This window comes from Theobroma cacao, chromosome 1 (assembly GCF_053813885.1).
Source record: "Theobroma cacao isolate CCN51 chromosome 1, ASM5381388v1, whole genome shotgun sequence".
NCBI lineage: Eukaryota > Viridiplantae > Streptophyta > Magnoliopsida > Malvales > Malvaceae > Theobroma > Theobroma cacao.
Genome location: NC_142639.1, coordinates 32022659 through 32043371, shown reverse-complemented (window position 1 = coordinate 32043371; position 20713 = coordinate 32022659). Strand labels below are relative to the sequence as shown.

Sequence of the window (20713 nt, the reverse complement as noted above, 5' to 3'; positions counted from 1 at the left end):
ACTTAATTAATACTCCTTACCAATTACTTGTTTGAACCTCTCAAAGAAAAAAAAAGAAAAATATAAAAGAAAAAGGTTAATACACAAATGTCAATCAATCTCGTTAATAACCGTCAAAATCCAGCACTAAAACATATGAAAGGCATCCCACGTGGCGCAGAACTAGACTCGCCCACCGTCGTTAGTGGACCCCAGAATCCCGCTTTCTGACAATAATAACCTACCTTATTTAATGCTTTTTTTTCATTTTTATTAATATTTTTTTTCTTCTTTGAAATTCCAAATCTGCTCTCTCACGATCCAATTCACATTCTATTCCATGCCATTCCATTCCATCCCTTGTTTTTGTTATTTTGTTTTTGAACCCCAAAATTTTTATTTATAAGTAAAAACAGAGGAGGGGCCAAAAGGAGGAAAAGAAATTTCAAAAGAATAGAAAAGGATAAAAAGAAGCAAAGAAAAGAAGAAAACAAAAGGTTCTTGAAGGCATTGGCTTTGGATGCTTGCTTGATTGATTAGTTTTTATTTTTCAAAGTTACAATCTTTTAATAAAGGAGGGCTTTGTTTGGATTGGAAGGGGCAATCTTCAAAAACAGATGGGTGGTGTTGCTGTTGATGTCCTGTGGTCTCTTTGCTCCCTTTCTCTTTGGAAAAACAAAAGGTGAGCTGCTCTTTTTTCCTTTTTCTTTTTTATTTGCTTTATTTATTTAATGTGGACTTGATTGAACTGTCAGTTTCTGTAGAGTTTTTGGATTCTCGATTACTTGAATTGAGATAGATATTTTTTTTCTTGGTAAAATTTGTGTCTATTTTGTTTTTTTAATTTATAATTTAGGAACTTGATTAGATGTTTGGTGAGAATTTTGAAGTGGGGTTGGTGAAATATTGGTCTGTTTTTGGTCTTGATCAGTAATTTTGGGGTTTTTGAATTCTGGGTTTTAAGCTCAAATTATATTAAAATAAAATTTATCTGGTTTCTTAAATTATTCTATTCATAACTTACCGTTGGATTTCAGTTTCAGATGTCTTGAATTCTCAAAATTTGATTCTTGTAATCTGTTTTATGTAACAAAAGTTAGAACTTTACTGTTTATGGATTAGTATGATTGCATTGGTCATCATATTGTATATCTATTAGTTATGACATGTATCCTTTTGATCTAGATCTTCTATTTGAGTGCTAATATGTTGTTGTTATTCCTGTTTTTTTCTTCTTTTTGATTGAAGATTTTGGAGAGTGGTGAAACAATATGAAGGGTAAAATAAGGATTAAGAAGCCGAGAAGTGGTGGACTTAGGGAGGATTTGGGACAGATAATGAAGTGTTTATGCACCGGAGAGCCAATAACAAAAGTAGACAAGATGATACCTTCATCCGAATCCCTTGCTACCAAAGATTATTCATTGAGTGGTTATTCTTCTAAAGTTAGTGACAGTGAAAAAAAGCCAGATTCCAGGAATATAGAAGAAGCTGAATTGTCTCTGCGTGAAAGTAGTTCGCTGAATTATGAGGTTTGCTTCTTCGTTCTTCCAACTTTCAAGTTGATTCTTTCTGGAGTATTTGTTTGTCCTTGCTGTCATTGGGGTCCATATTATTGTAGTGATAATTTGTGGTGGCACATTGGTTTTCCTAAATTTCCTACCCATTTTAAGAATAAACCTGATAACTTTTCAAATCTGGCTTGTTTATGTCTATTCAAGCCTCCATTTAGGAGTTTTCTCGATCTTTTCATTCATCAATAGGAATCTTTATTCTGTACTAGTAATTAAAGTTTTTGTCATTTTAAGTTCAACTTAGTAAGGATATTTCTATGACATCTGGTTATCCTACCTTGCTTGAGATTTTTATTCAACTTAGTTCAGCAAAATATGCTGATACGGTGATGCCTCTTGTTTACTCTGCTATGGTATAGGCTTGAAGTTATCAGTTTAACTTTAAAAGCCATATATTTTTCTCTTTGACAATATAAACCCTAAAACTTATGCAGATTCTACTTGGTCAGTTTGCTCTAATTACAGCCAGAAGTTGTCATTTTTACAACTTTTTGATGAGTAACTGGTTAACACTGCTTTAATTAAGGCTACTTCTTCTTTTAGACAATTCACTATTGTGTCCATGCCATAATGTTGCTTCTTGCACTACTAGACCATTTGTTACTTTTCATGGTACCTTCCACCTGTGGCTTCTCGCTTATCCTTACTCTTGTCAACACTGTTTGCGAGAAAGTGATCATAGTATATTTGTCAGGAATTTGCAGTCATTTGCACTGTCTATTAATTCTTTTTTGTGCATTTCCTTTTCCTTCTTTGTTTGCCACTTGTCAATCCTAGCATTCCCAGTTTAACTAATCTAGTGTATGGAAATTAGTTGCATTAATTCTATAAGCGCTTTTATTTGCTTTCTTTTGGCTAAGGTGTCTGCAATTTGCAGGAAGCAAGAGCACTGCTGGGAAGAATTGAATATCAGAAAGGAAATATAGAAGCTGCACTACATGTGTTTGAAGGAATAGATATCGCTGCAATAACTCCCAAAATGAAACTCACCCTTTCCAGAAGAGTAGAACGTCGTAAGAGACGATCTCATGACTATGCTCCTCCACCAATGTCTATCCATGCTGTCAGTTTACTGCTAGAAGCAATCTTTCTCAAAGCAAAATCATTGCAGCATCTCCAGAGGTTTAAAGGTACTTGTTATATGTAGTAGTATATAGATCTTATATCAACTCTGTAATTGTATGGATGTAGTAAGTTATAGTTAAGTGCTTTTAGACTTACACTCTAAATTTCATTTTATTTTATATTCTAAATTTATTCCTTCTGATGATGACTAAGTGGGACTGATTTCTATGTTATTAATTGTCATGAATTCCTTTAAAAAGTTGCTTTAGTTATGTCGCTAATTTGGATGGGATTTCATGAATCAAGCTGTCAGGATACTAGTTTCTAATAAGATATATTGCATTTTTTTCCATATCCCTTCCCCTTACTATCTTATAAATATTAGTATGCTTTCCTTCAATAATTGGTAAGTATGACTAACATGATCATTAGTATTTGTGAGTAATTCATAATATTAGTATTATTAGTGGTATATATGTATTTATTTTCATTATCAAAGTGAAATGCCTCTAATGGTTACAATTCTCTAGTTCAAAAGCTTTTCAACCTTCTCTGTTACCATTCTTGGCATTTGGCATCTTTCCAAGAATCCAACAACATTTAAACTAGAACACTGTTATGATATCCTAGCTTTGATGCTCTTTTTATTTTATTTTCTTGGCAAGCTTCTTTACTATTTGGGATGGGGTTTGTCAAGTATTTCTTGGTGGGTTTCATTGTTATCAGATGCCCTTCATGTTTCTCATCTTCATGACACTCTTTCTCCTCAAAAAAATAAATAAAGAAGAAAGAGCTACACACAACAATTTAATCATCAGTTTATGGCTAATGTATATTTCCATTCATTCTTGCAGAAGCTGCTAAAACTTGCAAAGTCATTCTGGACATTGTTGAATCTTCATTACCAGAAGGCTTGCCTGAAAACTTTGGTGCTGACTGTAAATTGCAGGAGACTCTTAATAAGGCTGTCGAGCTGCTTCCAGAATTATGGAAATTTAGTGATTCTTCACGTGAAGCAATTTTGTCCTACCGCAGGGCTCTTCTCCATCAGTGGAACCTTGATGCGGAAACTACCGCAAGGATTCAAAAACAGTTTGCCATTTTTCTTCTGTATTGTGGAGGCGAAGCAAGCCCCCCAAACCTCCGCTCCCTAATGGATAGTTCATTTGTCCCTAGAAATAACATAGAAGAAGCTATACTCCTGTTAATGATACTATTAAGAAAAGTTTCTCTGAAGAGAATTGAATGGGATCCATCAATTTTGGATCATCTGTCATTTGCTCTCTCCATGTCTGGGGATTTGAGGGCTTTGGCTAACCAAATAGAAGAGCTGCTTCCAGGGATTATTAATCGCAAAGAAAGATACCACATTCTAGCTCTCTGTTATTATGGAGCAGGTGAAGATTTGGTTGCTTTGAATCTATTGCGGAAATTGTTGAGTAGTAGAGAGGATCCAGATTGTGTTCAAGCTTTGTTAATGGCATCAAGAATTTGTGGGGAAAAACTAAATTTTGCAGAAGAAGGGATTAGTTTTGCTCGTAGAGCCCTTGAAAGCTTGGACGATGAATGCAGTGAGTTGGAAGGTACTGGTAACTTTTTACTGGGTGTGGCTCTTTTAGGACATTCCAAGTCAGCCCCATCCAATTCTGAGAGGTTTGCAAGACAGTCTGAGGCCCTTCAGGCCTTGGGAAGTGCTGGGAAAATTACAAGTATGAAAGACCCAAATTTTCTTTATTATCTCAGCCTAGGAAATGCTGAGCAGAGGAAGTTGGAAGCTGCACTCTATTATGCAAAGTCTTCGCTAAAACTAGAAGGTGGCTCGAACATTAGGGGGTGGTTGTTGTTGGCTCGCATATTGTCAGCACAAAAACGTTTTATGGATGGTGAAATTGTTCTCAATGCTGCCTTGGATCAAACTGGCAAATGGGATCAGGGAGAATTATTGCGCACCAAAGCTAAACTTCAAATTGCACAGGGGCGGCTGAAAAGTGCCATTGAGACATATACTCAGCTTCTTGCTGTTCTTCAAGTACAGAGTAAAAGTTTTGGTTCTGGCAAGAAGCTTCATAAGGTCTGTTAGTTGTTTAGTGTTCCTATTCATTACCTATGTTGTTTAATTGATTTCTATTTTCTTGGAAGAAACTGAAATGGTTCTCCAACCAAGTTGACTTTAGGTCATGCATTGGTTTTTGGAATTAGATAGGTAGATAGGTTAGAAGGTAGATTTGCAGAAATTATCCCACGAAATCATCCTTTTTAATGTTTTGTATTTGACTATGTGACTTGCCATCACTTGGGTACCTGTGCATGGTACAGATTTGAGGCGTACTGTGAGAATGGTAGGTTGTAAATGGCCTTTTAGAGTATGATTGAGGGAAGTTTTGGTTGCCAGTTTTGGATGTGATTACTATCCACTCAAAACTTAACAAAAGCTCTCTTTCCCCTTAGAACATGATATCATTTGCAGTTGGAGTGTTTGATGCACTTTCTTGTGTCATTTTCCTGGAGAAAATATTTTTCAGGGAACAACTTTTAAAGGGGCTTATCTTTTTGATTAATTGTTCACAGGACTGTGGATATTCTTCTAGGAGTTTTGAACAGGAAATATGGCATGATCTAGCTTATCTCTACATAAGCTTGTCACAGTGGCGAGATGCTGAGATTTGTCTTTCAAAATCCGCCGCCATCAGTTCTTACTCTGCTGTTAGAAATCATGCAACTGGTAAGTTTATTCTTCCTTTGGTTTATGTTATTGTCAATACATAGTACTTCTTATATTCTTCATAATTTTGTTTAACAAATTCCTCTGATGGGTAATGTCTTAGATTTCTCTTATTCCTTCTCTCCCCACTCCTCAACCAAAATATATATATTATTTTGCAGGTGTACTTTATGAGAGAAAAGGGCTCCTAAAAGAAGCTCTGAAGGCTTATCGGAATGCTTTGGATATGGATCCCAATCACGTGCCAAGCTTGACATCTGCAGCTGGTGTGCTCAGACAACTTGGGAGCCAATCCATTGCAATTATAAAAAGCATGCTGATGAATGCTCTCCGAGTTGATAGGATGAACCCATCTGCATGGTATAATCTTGGTCTGCTTCACAAAGCAGAAGACACTGCATCGTCACTTGAAGAAGCGGCTGAATGTTTTGAGGCTGCTGCCATTCTTGAAGAGTCAGCGCCTGTTGAGCCATTCAGATAACAGCCCTATGCCAATTCTGCTTCTCTGTAAATCATAACAACTTTTCTCCAAACTCTTCCCAATCTTGTATTTTTTTTATATGTTTCTTATATATTTTGTAATTCCAATAGCAATAAAATGACAACTTCTTTTCCTTGTTTCTTCCTCTTATAGTGTAGGAAAAGATATTAGTAAAATTGTTTTATACATCAATCACAGAAGTTTTACACTATAATTAAAGAAATTGATAATTAATATGATTATAAATTAGTTTCGCAAACTTTATCTAAAATTCTTCACTTAAATTCTGTCTTTGATTGCATAATTGTTTTATAGGTTGTTTACTTTAGGCATAATGTTTTTAAAAAGTTTTTAAACTATTCAAAAAATTTAAATAAGTCTTTATTTTACTATTGGATTCAATTAAGTCTATATTTTTATTTTGCATCAAATATGCTCTAAGTAGTAATAATTGATTAATTGTCATTAATCAAAATATTACTTATTATTTTATATTTACGTAACACTTAGGAGGTATTGATATGAAAGGTGACAAATGTCACATGTTTATGTTAACATGTCACGTCAGTATCATATGATATAGAATGACAAGTAATATTTTGACTAACAACATTTAATCAATCGTTAATCATAAAAGTTTATTTGAATTTCTCTAAATGTTGAAATAGGACTTGCATTGAAAACCACATCAATGCATGCTATTAACCTTAAGATCATATGTGATCATTTTGTATTAAGACAGTTAGATTCCTATCTTATTATGATAGCTATGCATCTAGTGAAAAACTTATACAATGATTAACATGTATTCTTGTGCCTTGTATTGATTTAAGCTGACAAGTTAAGCTTTGCTTTGTATTAAATCTATGTCAATGCACATCATAAATATTAAGCTTCTGTGACTCCATAAACTATCTTTCACTTGCTCTGCTTTCATACATATCATCTATCAAACAAAACACAACACTAAATAGTTACAATAATTTTTTTAGATATTATATTTTTATTTTTCATTAAGAGAATTTTTTGATATAAACAAAAAAAATTAAAATTTGATTTGAGTTAAGAGTAGTATGTACGATAATAGAGATAAAAAAATAAGTGAAGCTATTTCCTTTTACTCTTTTCATATTTCAAGTGGGGTGTGGGGTTCCAATGTAAAAGAGTTATCAATGGTAAGGGTGGCTATATTTGGTCCAATAGGATCAATTAAAATAACCTTGTGTATTTCTATAATCAAAAGTAACAGTTTTAAATTTTCAATTATATTTTTACTAAAAAATAATAAGATTTTTACATATAAATAAGAGCTTTATTTTTTTACCTTTGAACTTTAAATTTCCAAATTCTTCTTTGAAATGAGAGAAAGAGGATTAAACCTATTACTAGTTTCAAACTTGCTTCTAGAGGGAAAATCTATCCCGCAATTAAAAAAATTGAGTTAAGTTGTGTAGACACCTAAATAAAAAATTTTAATAAAATTAAATAAAATAATTAAAAAAAAATGGGGATCCCATCCCCCACCCATTACACGTGATGGAGGTTCTGGCCACCAACTCCAGGGGGTGCCAGAACCCCCTCGCCGGGTTGTCCAAATTTTTGGACAACCCGGCTCTTTAAAGAACCTGCAAAAAGGAAACAAGGGGAGATCTACCAGCAGTTAGCCACAAAAAAGGAAAAACAAAAGAAAGAAACAAAACAGAAAAAAAAACAAAAAATGAGAGGGGGGTGAGATCTGAGAGGAGAGAGAGAGAGGCCGACGAAAGATAAGGATCGGCCGACACCAGGCGAAAAGATCCGTCGGGAGAGAGAGAAGAGAGAGAAGAGAGAGAGAAGCCAACGGGAAGAGAGAGGAAGACGCCGGCGCCGGCAAAGAGAAGGAAGAAAACCTTTTAGAGAGAAGGGAGAGGGTGCGGCTAGAGAGAGAAAAAGAAATAAGAAAATGAATAAAAAAGGCTAAAAAAGAGCTTTTATACCCAGGGGAAGGAGGGCAAAACGGCGTCGTTTCAGAGAGGCAAGCAGAAGCTGGAAGGTCCAGGCCAAACAGCGTCGTTTTGAGTGACTTTGCAGGCATCAAACGGTGTGTTTTGGGTCCTACCTCGTGGGCTTCCAGAAGCAGGCCGGGGTGTTAGACTCGGGCTCCCGCGGGCCACCGAGTTGGGCCAATCGCAGCCCAACAAGGTATAACCCTGGATTTTGTTTTGCTTGGGTTTCTTAGTGTTGGGTCTAGCCCATTTTAATTAAAATGCATTTTTTTTAGGAAAGAAATATTTATATAATATGGACACTTATATTTAATATTAAAAATCAAAAATAAAAAAAATAATGATAGTAATAAAAAATAATGGTAAAAATGCATAGTCTAAAAGAACATATATATCAAATAAGTAAATAAATAAAAAAATTCATAAAAATAAAAATAAATATATATGTAAATAATAACAATGACAAGTGAATAAAAAATATTTATATTATAAATATATTTAGATAGTTGTAAATATAATATACATACAAAAATACATGATACGAATATAAATATATATATATATATAAAAAAAAAATGAATGAAAAAATGAAATGATTATTGAAAAAAAATTTTCACGTAAGAAAGGCAAAGAGTTGCTTTTTTTTAAGTGAATTTTTTGGGTGCAAAGTTCGAGACGGATTTTCACCGAAACGTCGGGATAAATCTGAACTCTAAACTCCAATACCCGATAAGTCAAATAGTTATTGCTAAAAAATAATATAGGTAAGAAAATTTTGTTACATTCGAATTAATTTAAATAAATATTACTAAATAATCCAATCGTTTAAAAATTAATTAATTATTTATTAGATAAGCTTTGTAACCAAGTAAAAAATTGGCCAACAACAAATACGGATTTAAATAGAAAACCAAAAAATAAAATATATATAAATATAAATAAATAATAAATAATCCAAATTTTTTTAAACACCTAAAAACAATAAACGCGTGCATGTAGATATCATCATTTTATACTGTCATTGCATGCCACTCTTATTTTGCAAATGGCGCGGGAATCTCGATGATGGGATTTCCCCGAGGAGCTTGTAGAGACGAGTTCTTCCGGGGATATCTCTAGGTGAGGAGGATTTCGAGACTTCACCAAAGCGTTGGGATAGTCTTCGAATAATTTTCCAATAAAAGATTACCGACTCCATCATTTAAAATAAACAAGTCACGACATCATTCTACGCTTGCATCATATGCATACGTAAGACCAAGTGAAAAACTCAGTCTGACAATTTAATAAAAAAATATAATTAATAAAATAGGGATTAAACTAAGAAAAGACCATATTAAGATAACTTAAGATTAAATGGTACCGTTCGTAGAACGGGCGTCACGGAGGTGCTAACCCTTCTCCGTGAGTAACCGCACTCCCGAACCCATCTCTAAAAAAAACGTGGACCAGTTCTCGTTCTTTCGACAGACCTAAAATTAATTTAGGACTCCGTCGATTAAGAATCGGGTTAATAGGTGACCAATCACACCTTAGATAAAAAAAAGATTGGTGGCGACTCCCACACCTTGAGATTTTTTAATTTTCGCTCGCGTCTGGCGGACGGGTTCCCGAACCCGCACGTTACGACAGATGGCGACTCCACTGGGGACTTCGAGAGTCAAGCCATTAATTAATCATAAGTTATCTTAAAGCCTTAAATAATTTACTGTTTTCCCTAGCGTCAATTTTGCATATTTTTGTTTAATGTATTCATTTATTTTGTTATCATTACTTCACTATTTTTAATAATTGTGGGAAATTTAGGATAAGGGGAATGTGAAATCATTGGTCCAAGGTCGGTATATTCCTTCTCACACACTACACATCTTGCATTCATGCATAAGCCTTCCACCCGGGCTTTGTCCTTAATTAGGAGGGAGTTAAGTAGCTACGCTCTCGTGAGGTGATAACCTCCGCACGGGCTAGTGAAGACTCCCACTCAAATCGAACCTAGTCCGTTTGAAGCCTGTAATGGGTGAGGATCGGGGTGCCTTACTAGTCCGTGTGGACGACAGTGAGGAGCGATTTGGGAACCTTTAGCTCTATTTTCAACCCAAACTCAGCATGTAGAATACCGAGAGTCGCCTTTGCTTAGGTAGAGCTTCACCCGTGAGAATATACCTTTTGACTAGGTACACACGAAGGAATTTTCATAATCCCCTTGTTCTAAACTCTTCTCCGCAAAAAATAAAGGTATCAGGTTACTAATTACTTTCATTCATCTTTTGGAATTTTTGTTTATAGTGCTAACTTGAATTTTTTGTCATATGCATATTTGCATCATAATAGGAAAAGTATTTGTCACCTGACAACCATTAACAGAGTAGATCCAGTTGCATACATGGAGTCATCATGGCCATCCTCAAGTTACGATGGAATTTATCAAGTGACTCAGCATATGGCGAGTACCCAACAAAGTGAAGGAGATTGCTTGTCAAAGGATCACTTCTCATCACTACCTGATAGGGTCCACCTTGATCTCAAACAGAACGACTTCACCGATTTGCTCAACATATGGGATAAGTGGGGGGCTACCACTCAGGCAAATTTTGATAGGAAATATGGCCACATAGCTCGACTCCTCAAGGTCCAGATAGATGAACATTTGTTGAAGGCCATTGTGCAATTTTGGGATCCGTCGTATAGATGCTTCGTGTTCAATAAGGTGGATATGGTCCCCACGATCGAAGAATACTCGGCTCTCCTGCAAATCGATCTCGATAATCCGGACAAGATATATTGGAGAGGACAGAAGACCGGACACAGGCGAAAGTTAGCCAAGATGATGGGTATTACTTCGGCGGAAATCGATCATAACCTAAGGAAAAAAGGGGACAATGAATGCATCCCGTGGAGTTTTCTACGTAGCTATATCATGAAGCATCGGGACACTGAGCAAGCACAACTTGTGATGGCCTTGGGAATTTATGGGCTAGTCATCTTTCCTAAAATCTTGGGACATATAGAAGTCGGAATTATAGACTTCTTCGAGCAAGTCGTCAACAAGGCCAATCCTTCGCCTTCTATTCTAGCGGAAACTCTCAGATCACTGAATTACTGTCGAAGAAAAGGTGAGGGACGATTTGTGGGATGTGCACAGCTTCTTTCCATCTGGATAGTGAGCCACTTTGAATGCAAGATCGATAAGTTCAGAAAGCCATTTCATCTGCAAACCGCCCCTATCAGAGAATTTTGTGAGAGTGAATGGCCAGAAAATAGGACTAAAGAGCAATGGATCTCTAGATTTCGGAAACTCATGAGTGTGGAAGTAACATGGAGAGCCCCGTGGATGCCGCATCACCCTGTCTTATACAAATGCGAAAATGAACCTTGGGTACCGTTAATGGGGCCATGGGGAGCCATCAGTTACGCCCCAATTATGGTGAGAAGACAATTTGGGTCAGAGCAGTTTGTGCCAATGACACACCGACTTAATACTTTGGAGTTTGCTTATGGAGAGCCGGGTTTTCTAAAAAGGATTGAAGAGATTGCGCAAGCTTGGAAGAAAACCAGCCGAGTGGATCAAGGGAGGTACACCGACGAAGTGACTACCGGATATCAGATGTGGCATGACCAACGAGTTAAGGATGTGGTATATCCGAAAGAAGATGCAATACGTGGCCCAGTTGATCCAGAACCACGAGACGCTTTGCTCGAAAGTGAGTTGGCTCGAAAGAAGTCCGAAGCTGAAAATGCCAGTTGGAAGCAACGGTATGAAGACCTCCAAAAAGAGTGTGAGAAAATGAAAAGAGAAGTAAGTCAGCAAAGAAAGAAAGTCCAGAAAATGGAAGGGAAGTATGAGAGCCTGAATGATAAGTTTTCGGCCACAACCAGTGAACTTCAAAGGGAAATACAGGTGAAAGAAAATCGAGGCAATGAACTTCAAACGCACAATGATGGGCTAAGAAGGCAAGTGCGATTCCAACAAGAGTCCATCCAAATACTAAGACAGGAGTATGAAGAGCTCGAAGGGGTCATGACGACTTATCAACAGGAATATGAAAGCCTCAAGCAACAGAGCACCAGAATTCAAAAATGGGGTGAATCTTACAGACAAGCCTATACAGAGAAATACGATCAGATGGATTACTTGGTTTGGCAAATGAGGGAGGTGGCTTACAAGGCGAGAAGCATGGCTTGGGAGACGGACATATTAAGAAGCCAGATCTTTCCAGTTGGAAAACAAGAACAACAGTTGATCAAGCATTTAGATGAGGTGTATAGCCATTATAATAAGATTGACGAATATTTCTAGATGGCTTCTGAGTTGTAATCAAAGACAAATATCTTATGCAATGGATGACTTTGTTGTTGGGTGTCATGTGACGAATACTTTTAGTACATAATCATTCATACATGCATAAATCATCATTTCATGACAATGAGTATTTGCATCTAAAAATAAAGATAATGGGTTCATTCATGCATCAAATACGCATCTAATTCATGTTTATGATCAATAATAAGGTTCCAAAATAGCTCGACCACCTAAGCCAAGTGACCAACGTGTTCATAATACGCGTCAGCGAGCAAGGATCATGGAAGAAGAACAAGGAGAGCGAATAGACAGAATGGAAAGAGCTCAGGAAGAAATGAGAGAACAGTTAGCAAAGATGATGGAATTGATGATGAGTCTCAGTAAAGGAAAAAGAGCGATAGAAGAGCCAGCTCCGTCAGAAAACCCACCAGCACAAGACAGTGGAAACCAAAGGGATGATCCATCCTATCCCCCAGGGTTCACTCCACCACATGCCCAAACCTTTCAAAGGGTCCACCCTCAAGTGATGCCATCTATCTATTACAATGCACCACCCCCGCTAGGCCATCAACCGACTCATGGGCAATTTGGGCCATACCCTGGGATAAATCCTGCTGAACCAATAAATGTCCCAGATTTAGACGATCCAAAAGAGCAAGAAAAACTAAGAAAGGACTCGTCACAAACAGGAGAAAATGAAAAAGACCAGAAAAAGTATGATCTGTTGGAAGAACGTCTTCGTGCTATCGAAGGAGTTGATAGGTTTGGTACCATGGACGCAACTGAGCTATGCTTAGTGCCGGATGTATTGATCCCTGCCAAGTTCAAGGTTCCAAAATTTGAAAAATATGACGGAACAAAATGTCCCATGGCACATATTACCATGTATTGTCGGAAGATGGCTGCACAATCTCATGATGATAAGTTACTGATCCATTTTTTCCAAGACAGCTTGACTGGGTCAGCTGCTCGGTGGTACGTACAACTAGATCAAAACCGTATTAAGACTTGGAAAGACTTAGCAAGAGCCTTCATAGCTCAGTACAAGCATGTGGCTGAATTAGCCCCTGATCGGTTGTCATTACAAACTATGGAGAAGAAGCAAAGCGAGAACTTCAAGGAATATGCCCAAAGGTGGAGAGATACAGCAGCGCAAGTTCAGCCACCTCTCACTGATAAGGAGATGACTGTTTTGTTCATAAATACACTCCGAGCTCCATTCTATTAGCGCTTGATCGGCAATGCCACGAAAAATTTTGCAGATTTGGTCTTATCGGGAGAAATAATAGAATGAGCTATCAAAAGCGAAAAAATTGAAGGGCATGAAGTTGCCAGCTCAAAGAAAGGGAGTACGCCCAAGAAGAAAGAAGGGGATGTGCAAGCAGTCGCTCACGACAGCCAACAAGCCCACAACTTTAACCCATATTACCCGTACCCTCCATACCAACCCTTCTATCCGCACATAGGCAGCATCACACAAAACCCATATGTGTACCAACCTATCCCGCAACCAACATTCCAAACCAATGTTCTTCCACAAACTCCACCACCAAGACCGGTAGCTTCAACCAATAATCCTGGCAATGGTCAAAGAGGACCTAAAACTACCCTAGAAAGACCAAAATTTGATCCTATTCCAGTCCCTTACACTACATTGCTGCCACAACTCATAGAAAATCGACTCCTTGCTCGAACCCCTTTAGAACCACTCCGACCATCTTTCCCGAAATGGTATGACCCGAATGCGCATTGTGATTACCATTTTGGAATTCAAGGGCACTCCACCGAGAATTGTACTGCTTTAAAACATAAAGTTCAAGTGCTCATTAAGGCAGGACTTTTAAATTTTACCAAAAAAGACAGTTCGGGTGTTGATGGGAACCCATTACCTAATCATGGAAGACCGACTGTGAATGCCATACATGAAGGAATGATTCGAATGGTGAAAAAGGGTATTGATGAGATTCAAACGCCGATGGATAAAGTGTTTGAGGCGTTGTCCAAGATAAATGCCGTCACTCCAGAACCCATCGACACAAAGGAATTGGGGCATGATCTCACTTATTCTTGCAAATTTCATATGGGGGCAATTGGGCATTCCATTCAAAATTATGATGGCTTTCGTCGTAAGTTGCAAGAATTGATGGATTCATCGGTAATTGAGTTTTATGAAGGAGCTGAAGAGAATTTGGTCGGAACCATAAATGGAGACACCCCAGCTGAAATGGCATCAAGTTCATTCGGGGCAAACAAACCTAAACCTCTCACCATCTTCTATGAAGAAAACAGAAGCCCGATGAATGACACATCCCCAACTATGATCAGAAGTGGTATCACCATCGAAGTCCCCAGCCCATTCCCTTACAAGAGCGATAAGGCTGTCCCATGGAATTATGAGTGTAATATTTTGGGCACAGCTTCATCCGCCCCCCAAGCATCTTTTGAAGACCTAACTGGTGTGGGGGATATAACGCGAAGTGGGCGATGTTATTCCCCAGAGGTAGCAGAAAGAGTTGGAAAAGGGAAACCAGCACAGGGAGAGGGAGGCCTAAAGAAAGCAGATACCTTTTCCAAGGACCAAGTTGACGAATCTGTAGTGGCTCCGAATAATGAGGTCAAAAATCCTGTTACCAAGAAAGAAGCGGGTGAATTTCTCAAGTTTATTAAACACAATGAATACAGCGTGGTAGAACAATTAACCAAGATGCCCGCTCGCATCTCGTTGCTGTCCTTACTGTTGAATTCGGAAGCACACAGGGACGCACTGCTCAAAGTCTTGAACCAAGCTTATGTGGCACAAGATATATTAGTGGAAAAGTTAGACCACATCGTGGGGAACATTACAGTGGGGAACTCCATTGCCTTTAATGATGAAGAAATACCATCGGGTGGTCGAGGAAGTAACAAAGCGCTGTACATTACCATCAAATGCAAGGACCATGCCGTACCTAGGGTTTTGGTCGATAATGGTTCAGCTTTAAATGTCATGCCTCGCTCTACTTTAACCAAGTTGCCAGTAGATGTGTCATATATGAGAACCAGCCGCATGGTTGTAAGGGCTTTCGACGGGACCACAAGGGAGGTGGTAGGGGACATTGAACTACCGATAAAAATTGGCCCTTGCATTTTTGAGGTCCAATTTCAAGTCATGGACATTGCCCCGTCATACAATTGCTTGTTGGGGCGTCCATGGATTCATATGGCTGGAGCCATACCATCTTCCCTTCATCAAAAAGTTAAATTCATAGCTGAAGGCCAACTGATCAGTGTATGTGCGGAGGAAGACATACTGGCTATTCAACCATCATCTGCTCCCTATGTAGAAGCAACAGAAGAAGTCCCAGAGTACTCTTTCAGATCTTTTGAATTTGTTAATGCTACTTATGTGGGAGAAAGAAAAGTGATACCGACCCCTCGTTTGTCAGTAGCCACTAAAATGAGAGTTAAGCAGACTGTGGGTAAAGGATGCCGTGCTGGTTTGGGGTTAGAAAAGAATTTATAAGGAATTAACCGTCCTCTTACTCCAATGAAGAACGAAGAAAGGTTTGGTTTGGGGTACAAGCCTACCAAAGAAGAGAGAAGGAAACTGACAGCTCAAAAGAAGATTAAAAGGATGGCTCAACTTGAGGGAAAGGAAGAAGAATTCGGGGAACGGACAATCCCACACCTATATGAGACTTTTCGCTCTACAGGTTTCATTCATCCCGAAGCGCCACCAAAGGTCAATCAGGTTCTACGGATATTTGATGAGCTATCAATCCATATGATCAGATATGAAGAACCTGATGGGAAGATCCTTGTGGTGTATCCAGTGCTGCCAGGAGAGGAGCTAAGCAATTGGACAGCCACGGAACTGCCCATCATCTTTAAGTCTTCCAAAATGTAATGAACAATTTTATCTAAATGCCTATGCCCAAGGGTGTTAAGATTAATTTCCTGCTTAAGTAGGGCTTTCTGTTACCTTCATCATTTGAATAAATGACAATGCATAATGTGTTTCATAATTCATCAATCTTTTTGCATATTTCCTTTCATCTATTCTGTTAGCCAATAAATACTTGCCCATACACCCGTCCAACTTTACCTGTTTGCAGGTCTTTAAATAATGAACACGAAGACAATCTAGACAACGATTTGAATATCGATTTTGAGATAATTCCGAACATTGATGAATTGAAAAATGAAGAGGAGGTGGATGACTACAGCTTACCCCCTGATTTGTCGAGAATGTTGGAACAGGAAGAGAAGGAGATTTTACCTCATCAGGAACTCACAAAAATGATTAACCTCGGAAATGGGGAAGAGAAGAAAGAGGTTAAGGTTGGCACCTCGCTGTCATCCGATGAACGGCAGAAGCTGGAAGAATTGCTCCGTGAATATGTGGACGTGTTTGCTTGGTCATATCAGGACATGCCAGGTCTTAATACTGACATGGTTGTTCACAAGTTACCTTTGGAACCAGATTGCAAGCCTATTAAACAGAAGTTGAGAAGGATGAAGCCAGAGATGTTGCTGAAGATTAAAGAGGAAGTAAAAAGGCAATTCGATGCTGGATTTTTAGAGGTGGCTAAGTACCCTGAATGGGTAGCTAATATAGTCCCAGTTCCTAAGAAGGATGGAAAAGTTCGAATGTGCGTCGATTATAGGGATTTGAACAGAGCAAGTCCGAAGGATAGCTTTCCTTTGCCACATATTGATACTCTTGTGGACAACACGGCAAAACATGCTTTGTTTTCATTCATGGATGGCTTTTCTGGTTACAATCAGATTAAGATGGCACCCGAAGATATGGAAAAAACAACGTTCGTGACCATGTGGGGAACGTTTTGTTACAAAGTAATGCCATTTGGATTGAAGAATGCAGGCGCCACTTACCAAAGGGCAATGGTAGCTTTATTCCACGATATGATGCATAAAGAGATAGAGGTGTACGTGGATGACATGATTGCAAAATCTCATACAGAAAGGGATCATACTGTCAATCTCAAGAAACTGTTCGAGAGATTACGGAAGTTCCAGCTCAAGTTGAATCCTGCAAAATGCACTTTCGGTGTAATCTCTGGGAAATTGTTGGGGTTCATAGTCAGTGAAAAAGGAATTGAAGTGGACCCGGATAAAATACGAGCTATTCAAGAGCTACCACCTCCCAAAACGCAAAAAGAAGTGAGAGGATTTTTAGGGAGGCTGAATTACATTGCTCGATTTATATCCCAGCTCACCTGCAAATGTGATCCAATCTTCAAGCTGCTTCGGAAACGAGACCCAGGAGAGTGGAATGAAGAATGTCAAATAGCCTTTGATAAAATCAAAGAATATCTCACAAATCCACCGGTGTTGGTGCCACTGACGGTCGGAAAACCTCTCATTTTGTATTTGACTGTGAACAAGAATTCTATGGGATGTGTATTGGGACAACATGATGAAACTGGGAAGAAAGAACGAGCCGTATATTACTTGAGCAAGAAATTCATGGAGTATGAGTCCAAATATTCTGCGCTCGAAAAGATGTGTTGTGCACTAGCATGGACCGCTCAGAGGCTCCGACAGTATATGTTGTATCACACAACATGGTTGGTGGCGAAATTAGATCCCATCAAGTATATTTTTGAAAAACCCTGCCTGTCCGGAAGAATAGCTCGATGGCAAGTGCTATTGTCTGAGTATGACATTGTGTATGTGTCCCAAAAATCAATCAAAGGGAGCGTCATCGCCGATTTTCTTGCAGATCGAGCTAATGAAGATTATGAATCTGTAAGTTTCAATTTTCCAGATGAAGATTTGATGGCCGTCTTGCATGTAGAAGAGGTTGGTCCCAATGAACTTAATCCATGGAAGGTATATTTTGATGGGGCATCCAATGCTTTGGGGCACGGAATTGGGGCAGTGTTGATTTCTCCAAATGGGAAGTACTATCCAGCCACGGCAAGATTGAATTTCAATTGTACTAACAATATGACGGAGTATGAGGCGTTGGTAATGGGATTACAAGCAGCAATTGAGATGAAGGCTGACGCGATAGACGTTTACGGAGATTCGACTTTAGTGATATGCCAAATGAAAGGTGAATGGGAAACTAGAGATCCTAAACTAGTTTCATATAAAAAGCTGGCTACAGAATTAAGCAAACAATTCAAAGAAATCAGCTTCAACCATTTGCCTCGAGAAGAGAATCAGATTGCTGATGCTTTGGCCACCCTCGCAGCGATGTTCCAAATAAAAGAGGCGGCCGATGTACGCCCTTTTGATTTAGAAGTTCGTGAAGTCTCCGCACACTGCTTGAATGTTGAAGAAGAGGTTGATGGTAAGCCGTGGTATCATGATATCATGCAATACATCAAGCATCAGGCATATCCTGAGAATGTCACGGATAATGACAAGCGAACTCTTCGAAGATTAGCAATGAGTTTCTTCCTTAGCGGAGAAGTGCTCTACAAAAAGAGTCGAGATCAAGTACTCTTGAGATGTGTGGATGTTGCGGAAGCCAACAAAATAATGAGAGAAGTCCATGAAGGAACTTGTGGAGCTCATGCTAATGGACATATGTTGGCTAGACAAATTATGAGAGCTGGTTATTATTGGTTGACATTGGAATCAGACTGCATAACCTTTGCTCAAAAATGCCACAAGTGTCAAGTATACGCCGATAGAATCCATGCTCCACCAGCCCCATTGCACGTTTTCACGGCACCTTGGCCATTTTCAATGTGGGGAATGGACGTGATTGGACTTATTACGCCAAAAGCCTCTAATGGACATCGATTCATATTAGTGGCCATTGATTATTTCACGAAATGGGTAGAAGCAGCTTCCTATGCCAATGTGACACAAAAGGTGGTGTGCAGGTTCATCCAAAAGGAGATCATATGTCGGTATGGGCTTCCAGAAAGGATCATTACGGATAACGCAGGCAATTTGAATGGTGCGATGGTGAAGGATGTTTGCGCTAAATTCAAGATCAAGCATCATAACTCGACAACTTACCGTCCGAAGATGAATGGAGCAGTAGAGGCAGCCAACAAAAACATCAAAAAGATTCTCGAAAAGATGACTGAAGTTTATAAAGACTGGCATGAGAAACTTCCTTTTGCCTTACATGCATATCGAACTTCAATGCGTACCTCCACCGGGGCAACTCCGTACTCATTAGTATACGGTGCAGAAGCAGTTTTACCTGTTGAAGTAGAAATCCCATCATTGAGGGTGTTGATGGAAACGAAATTGGAAGATGCTGAGTGGGTCCGCTCCCGCTACGAACAGTTGAATCTGATTGAGGAGAAAAGGCTGACGGCTCTTTGTCATGGTCAGATGTACCAACGAAGGATGATGCGAGCATACGAGAAAAAAGTTCATCCCAGGCAATTCCGAGAAGGAGAGTTGGTTCTCAAGAGAATACTCCCTAATCAAACTGATTTTCGGGGAAAATGGATGCCGAATTGGGAAGGGCCATACGTGGTAAAGAAGGCTTTTTCAGGAGGAGCTTTGATTTTGACTGACATGGATGGGGGAGATCTGCCTAATCCAATAAATGCGGATGCGGTGAAGAAGTACTATGCTTAAAAAAAAAAAAAACGGAAGGGGTTCGGCTGAAAACTCGAATAGGGCAGCTCGTACCTAAGGGAGGAGGCTCATGCCGAAAACCCAAAAAAGGGCGGCTTGAGGCCAAAAAACAGGAAGATATAATGGAATTTTGGGATGTCAGCCTAAAGATTGAGGTAGAAATACACCATGGATGGAGCTCCACAATTTCACAAAGTAGGGGAAGTTAAGGAATCTGCAACTTACAGATTTGCTCAAAGCATCAATCAAGGACAATTCTTGAAGTCGAATATCAGATTGTTTTCTCTTAGTGGTCTGGGTGTTCATTATTTAAAAGATCTAATGTTTGCCCTGTAAATTCTGTTTACCTTGAACTATTTGATTCCTCATATATGAAGTTTTTCTTCGCCTCTTCATTTTAACTCTTTCGTTATTTACCATCCCATGATTCACATAGTGATTGTCATAGAAATGAATGATAATTGGTAAAAGAAATAAACTAATTAAGTAAGAAGTTACACTCATTGTTCAGTAAAAGACTTAATGATGAAAAAAGGAATGGCAGAGCCCTGAACCAAAGGCAAAGCCAGATGTCAAAAGAGAGGGTACTTAAGGAAAAATTTGGAGTTACCTGAATTCTACAGGTGGAAAGAAATCAGGCAAAGAAGATCGAAAGTTGCAGTGAAAAATCGGATGAAGCAAGAGGAAGGTCTTGGAACCTTAATGAATCGTAAACATGAAAAGCATTCAATCATGTCAATCATGCATACATGCCTAGCCACGCACTCGACAAGAATCAAAATTAATTCATGTCCCAAGCGTCGAAGGTAGAAAGTCACTCGACCTAAAGGGTTGAGATTGTAAAACTCCAATGGAAGGATTTGAGTCTTTTCATTTCATGTTATTTCAATTAAGTTAGCATTAAAGAATTTTTTTTTTAAATCGAACCTGTTGTGAGATAGGTCGAGCCTAGATTAAGTCTAAGAATTTTAATTTTGTTTAAATCGAACCTGTTGTGAGATAGGTCGAGCCTAGATTAAGTTTAGGAATTTTAATTTTGTTTAAATCGAA

At 38.6% G+C, this 20713-nt stretch overlaps 1 protein-coding gene across 1 annotated transcript; it reads left to right on the top strand.

The window, feature by feature from the left end:
- Nucleotides 1-277: 277 nt before the first annotated feature.
- On the top strand, nt 278-5960 carry NPGR2 (no pollen germination related 2). Its single transcript, XM_007050154.3, has 6 exons — nt 278-661; nt 1228-1511; nt 2431-2683; nt 3473-4689; nt 5187-5340; nt 5502-5960. Exons 2-6 carry the CDS (start codon nt 1251-1253, stop codon nt 5819-5821), a joined length of 2205 nt encoding a protein of 734 aa, XP_007050216.3. The 5' UTR covers nt 278-661; nt 1228-1250; the 3' UTR covers nt 5822-5960.
- Nucleotides 5961-20713: the final 14753 nt, after the last annotated feature.

What these genes read in the sequence shown, in the direction of transcription:
- NPGR2 (XM_007050154.3), top strand. Translation starts at nt 1,251, where the DNA reads ATGAAGGGTAAAATAAGGATTAAGAAGCCGAGAAGTGGTGGACTTAGG. An exon ending in GTAGTTCGCTGAATTATGAG is followed by an intron (nt 1,512 to 2,430) that starts GTTTGCTTCTTC and finishes TGCAATTTGCAG; the next exon opens with GAAGCAAGAGCACTGCTGGG. An exon ending in TGTTAGAAATCATGCAACTG is followed by an intron (nt 5,341 to 5,501) that starts GTAAGTTTATTC and finishes ATTATTTTGCAG; the next exon opens with GTGTACTTTATGAGAGAAAA.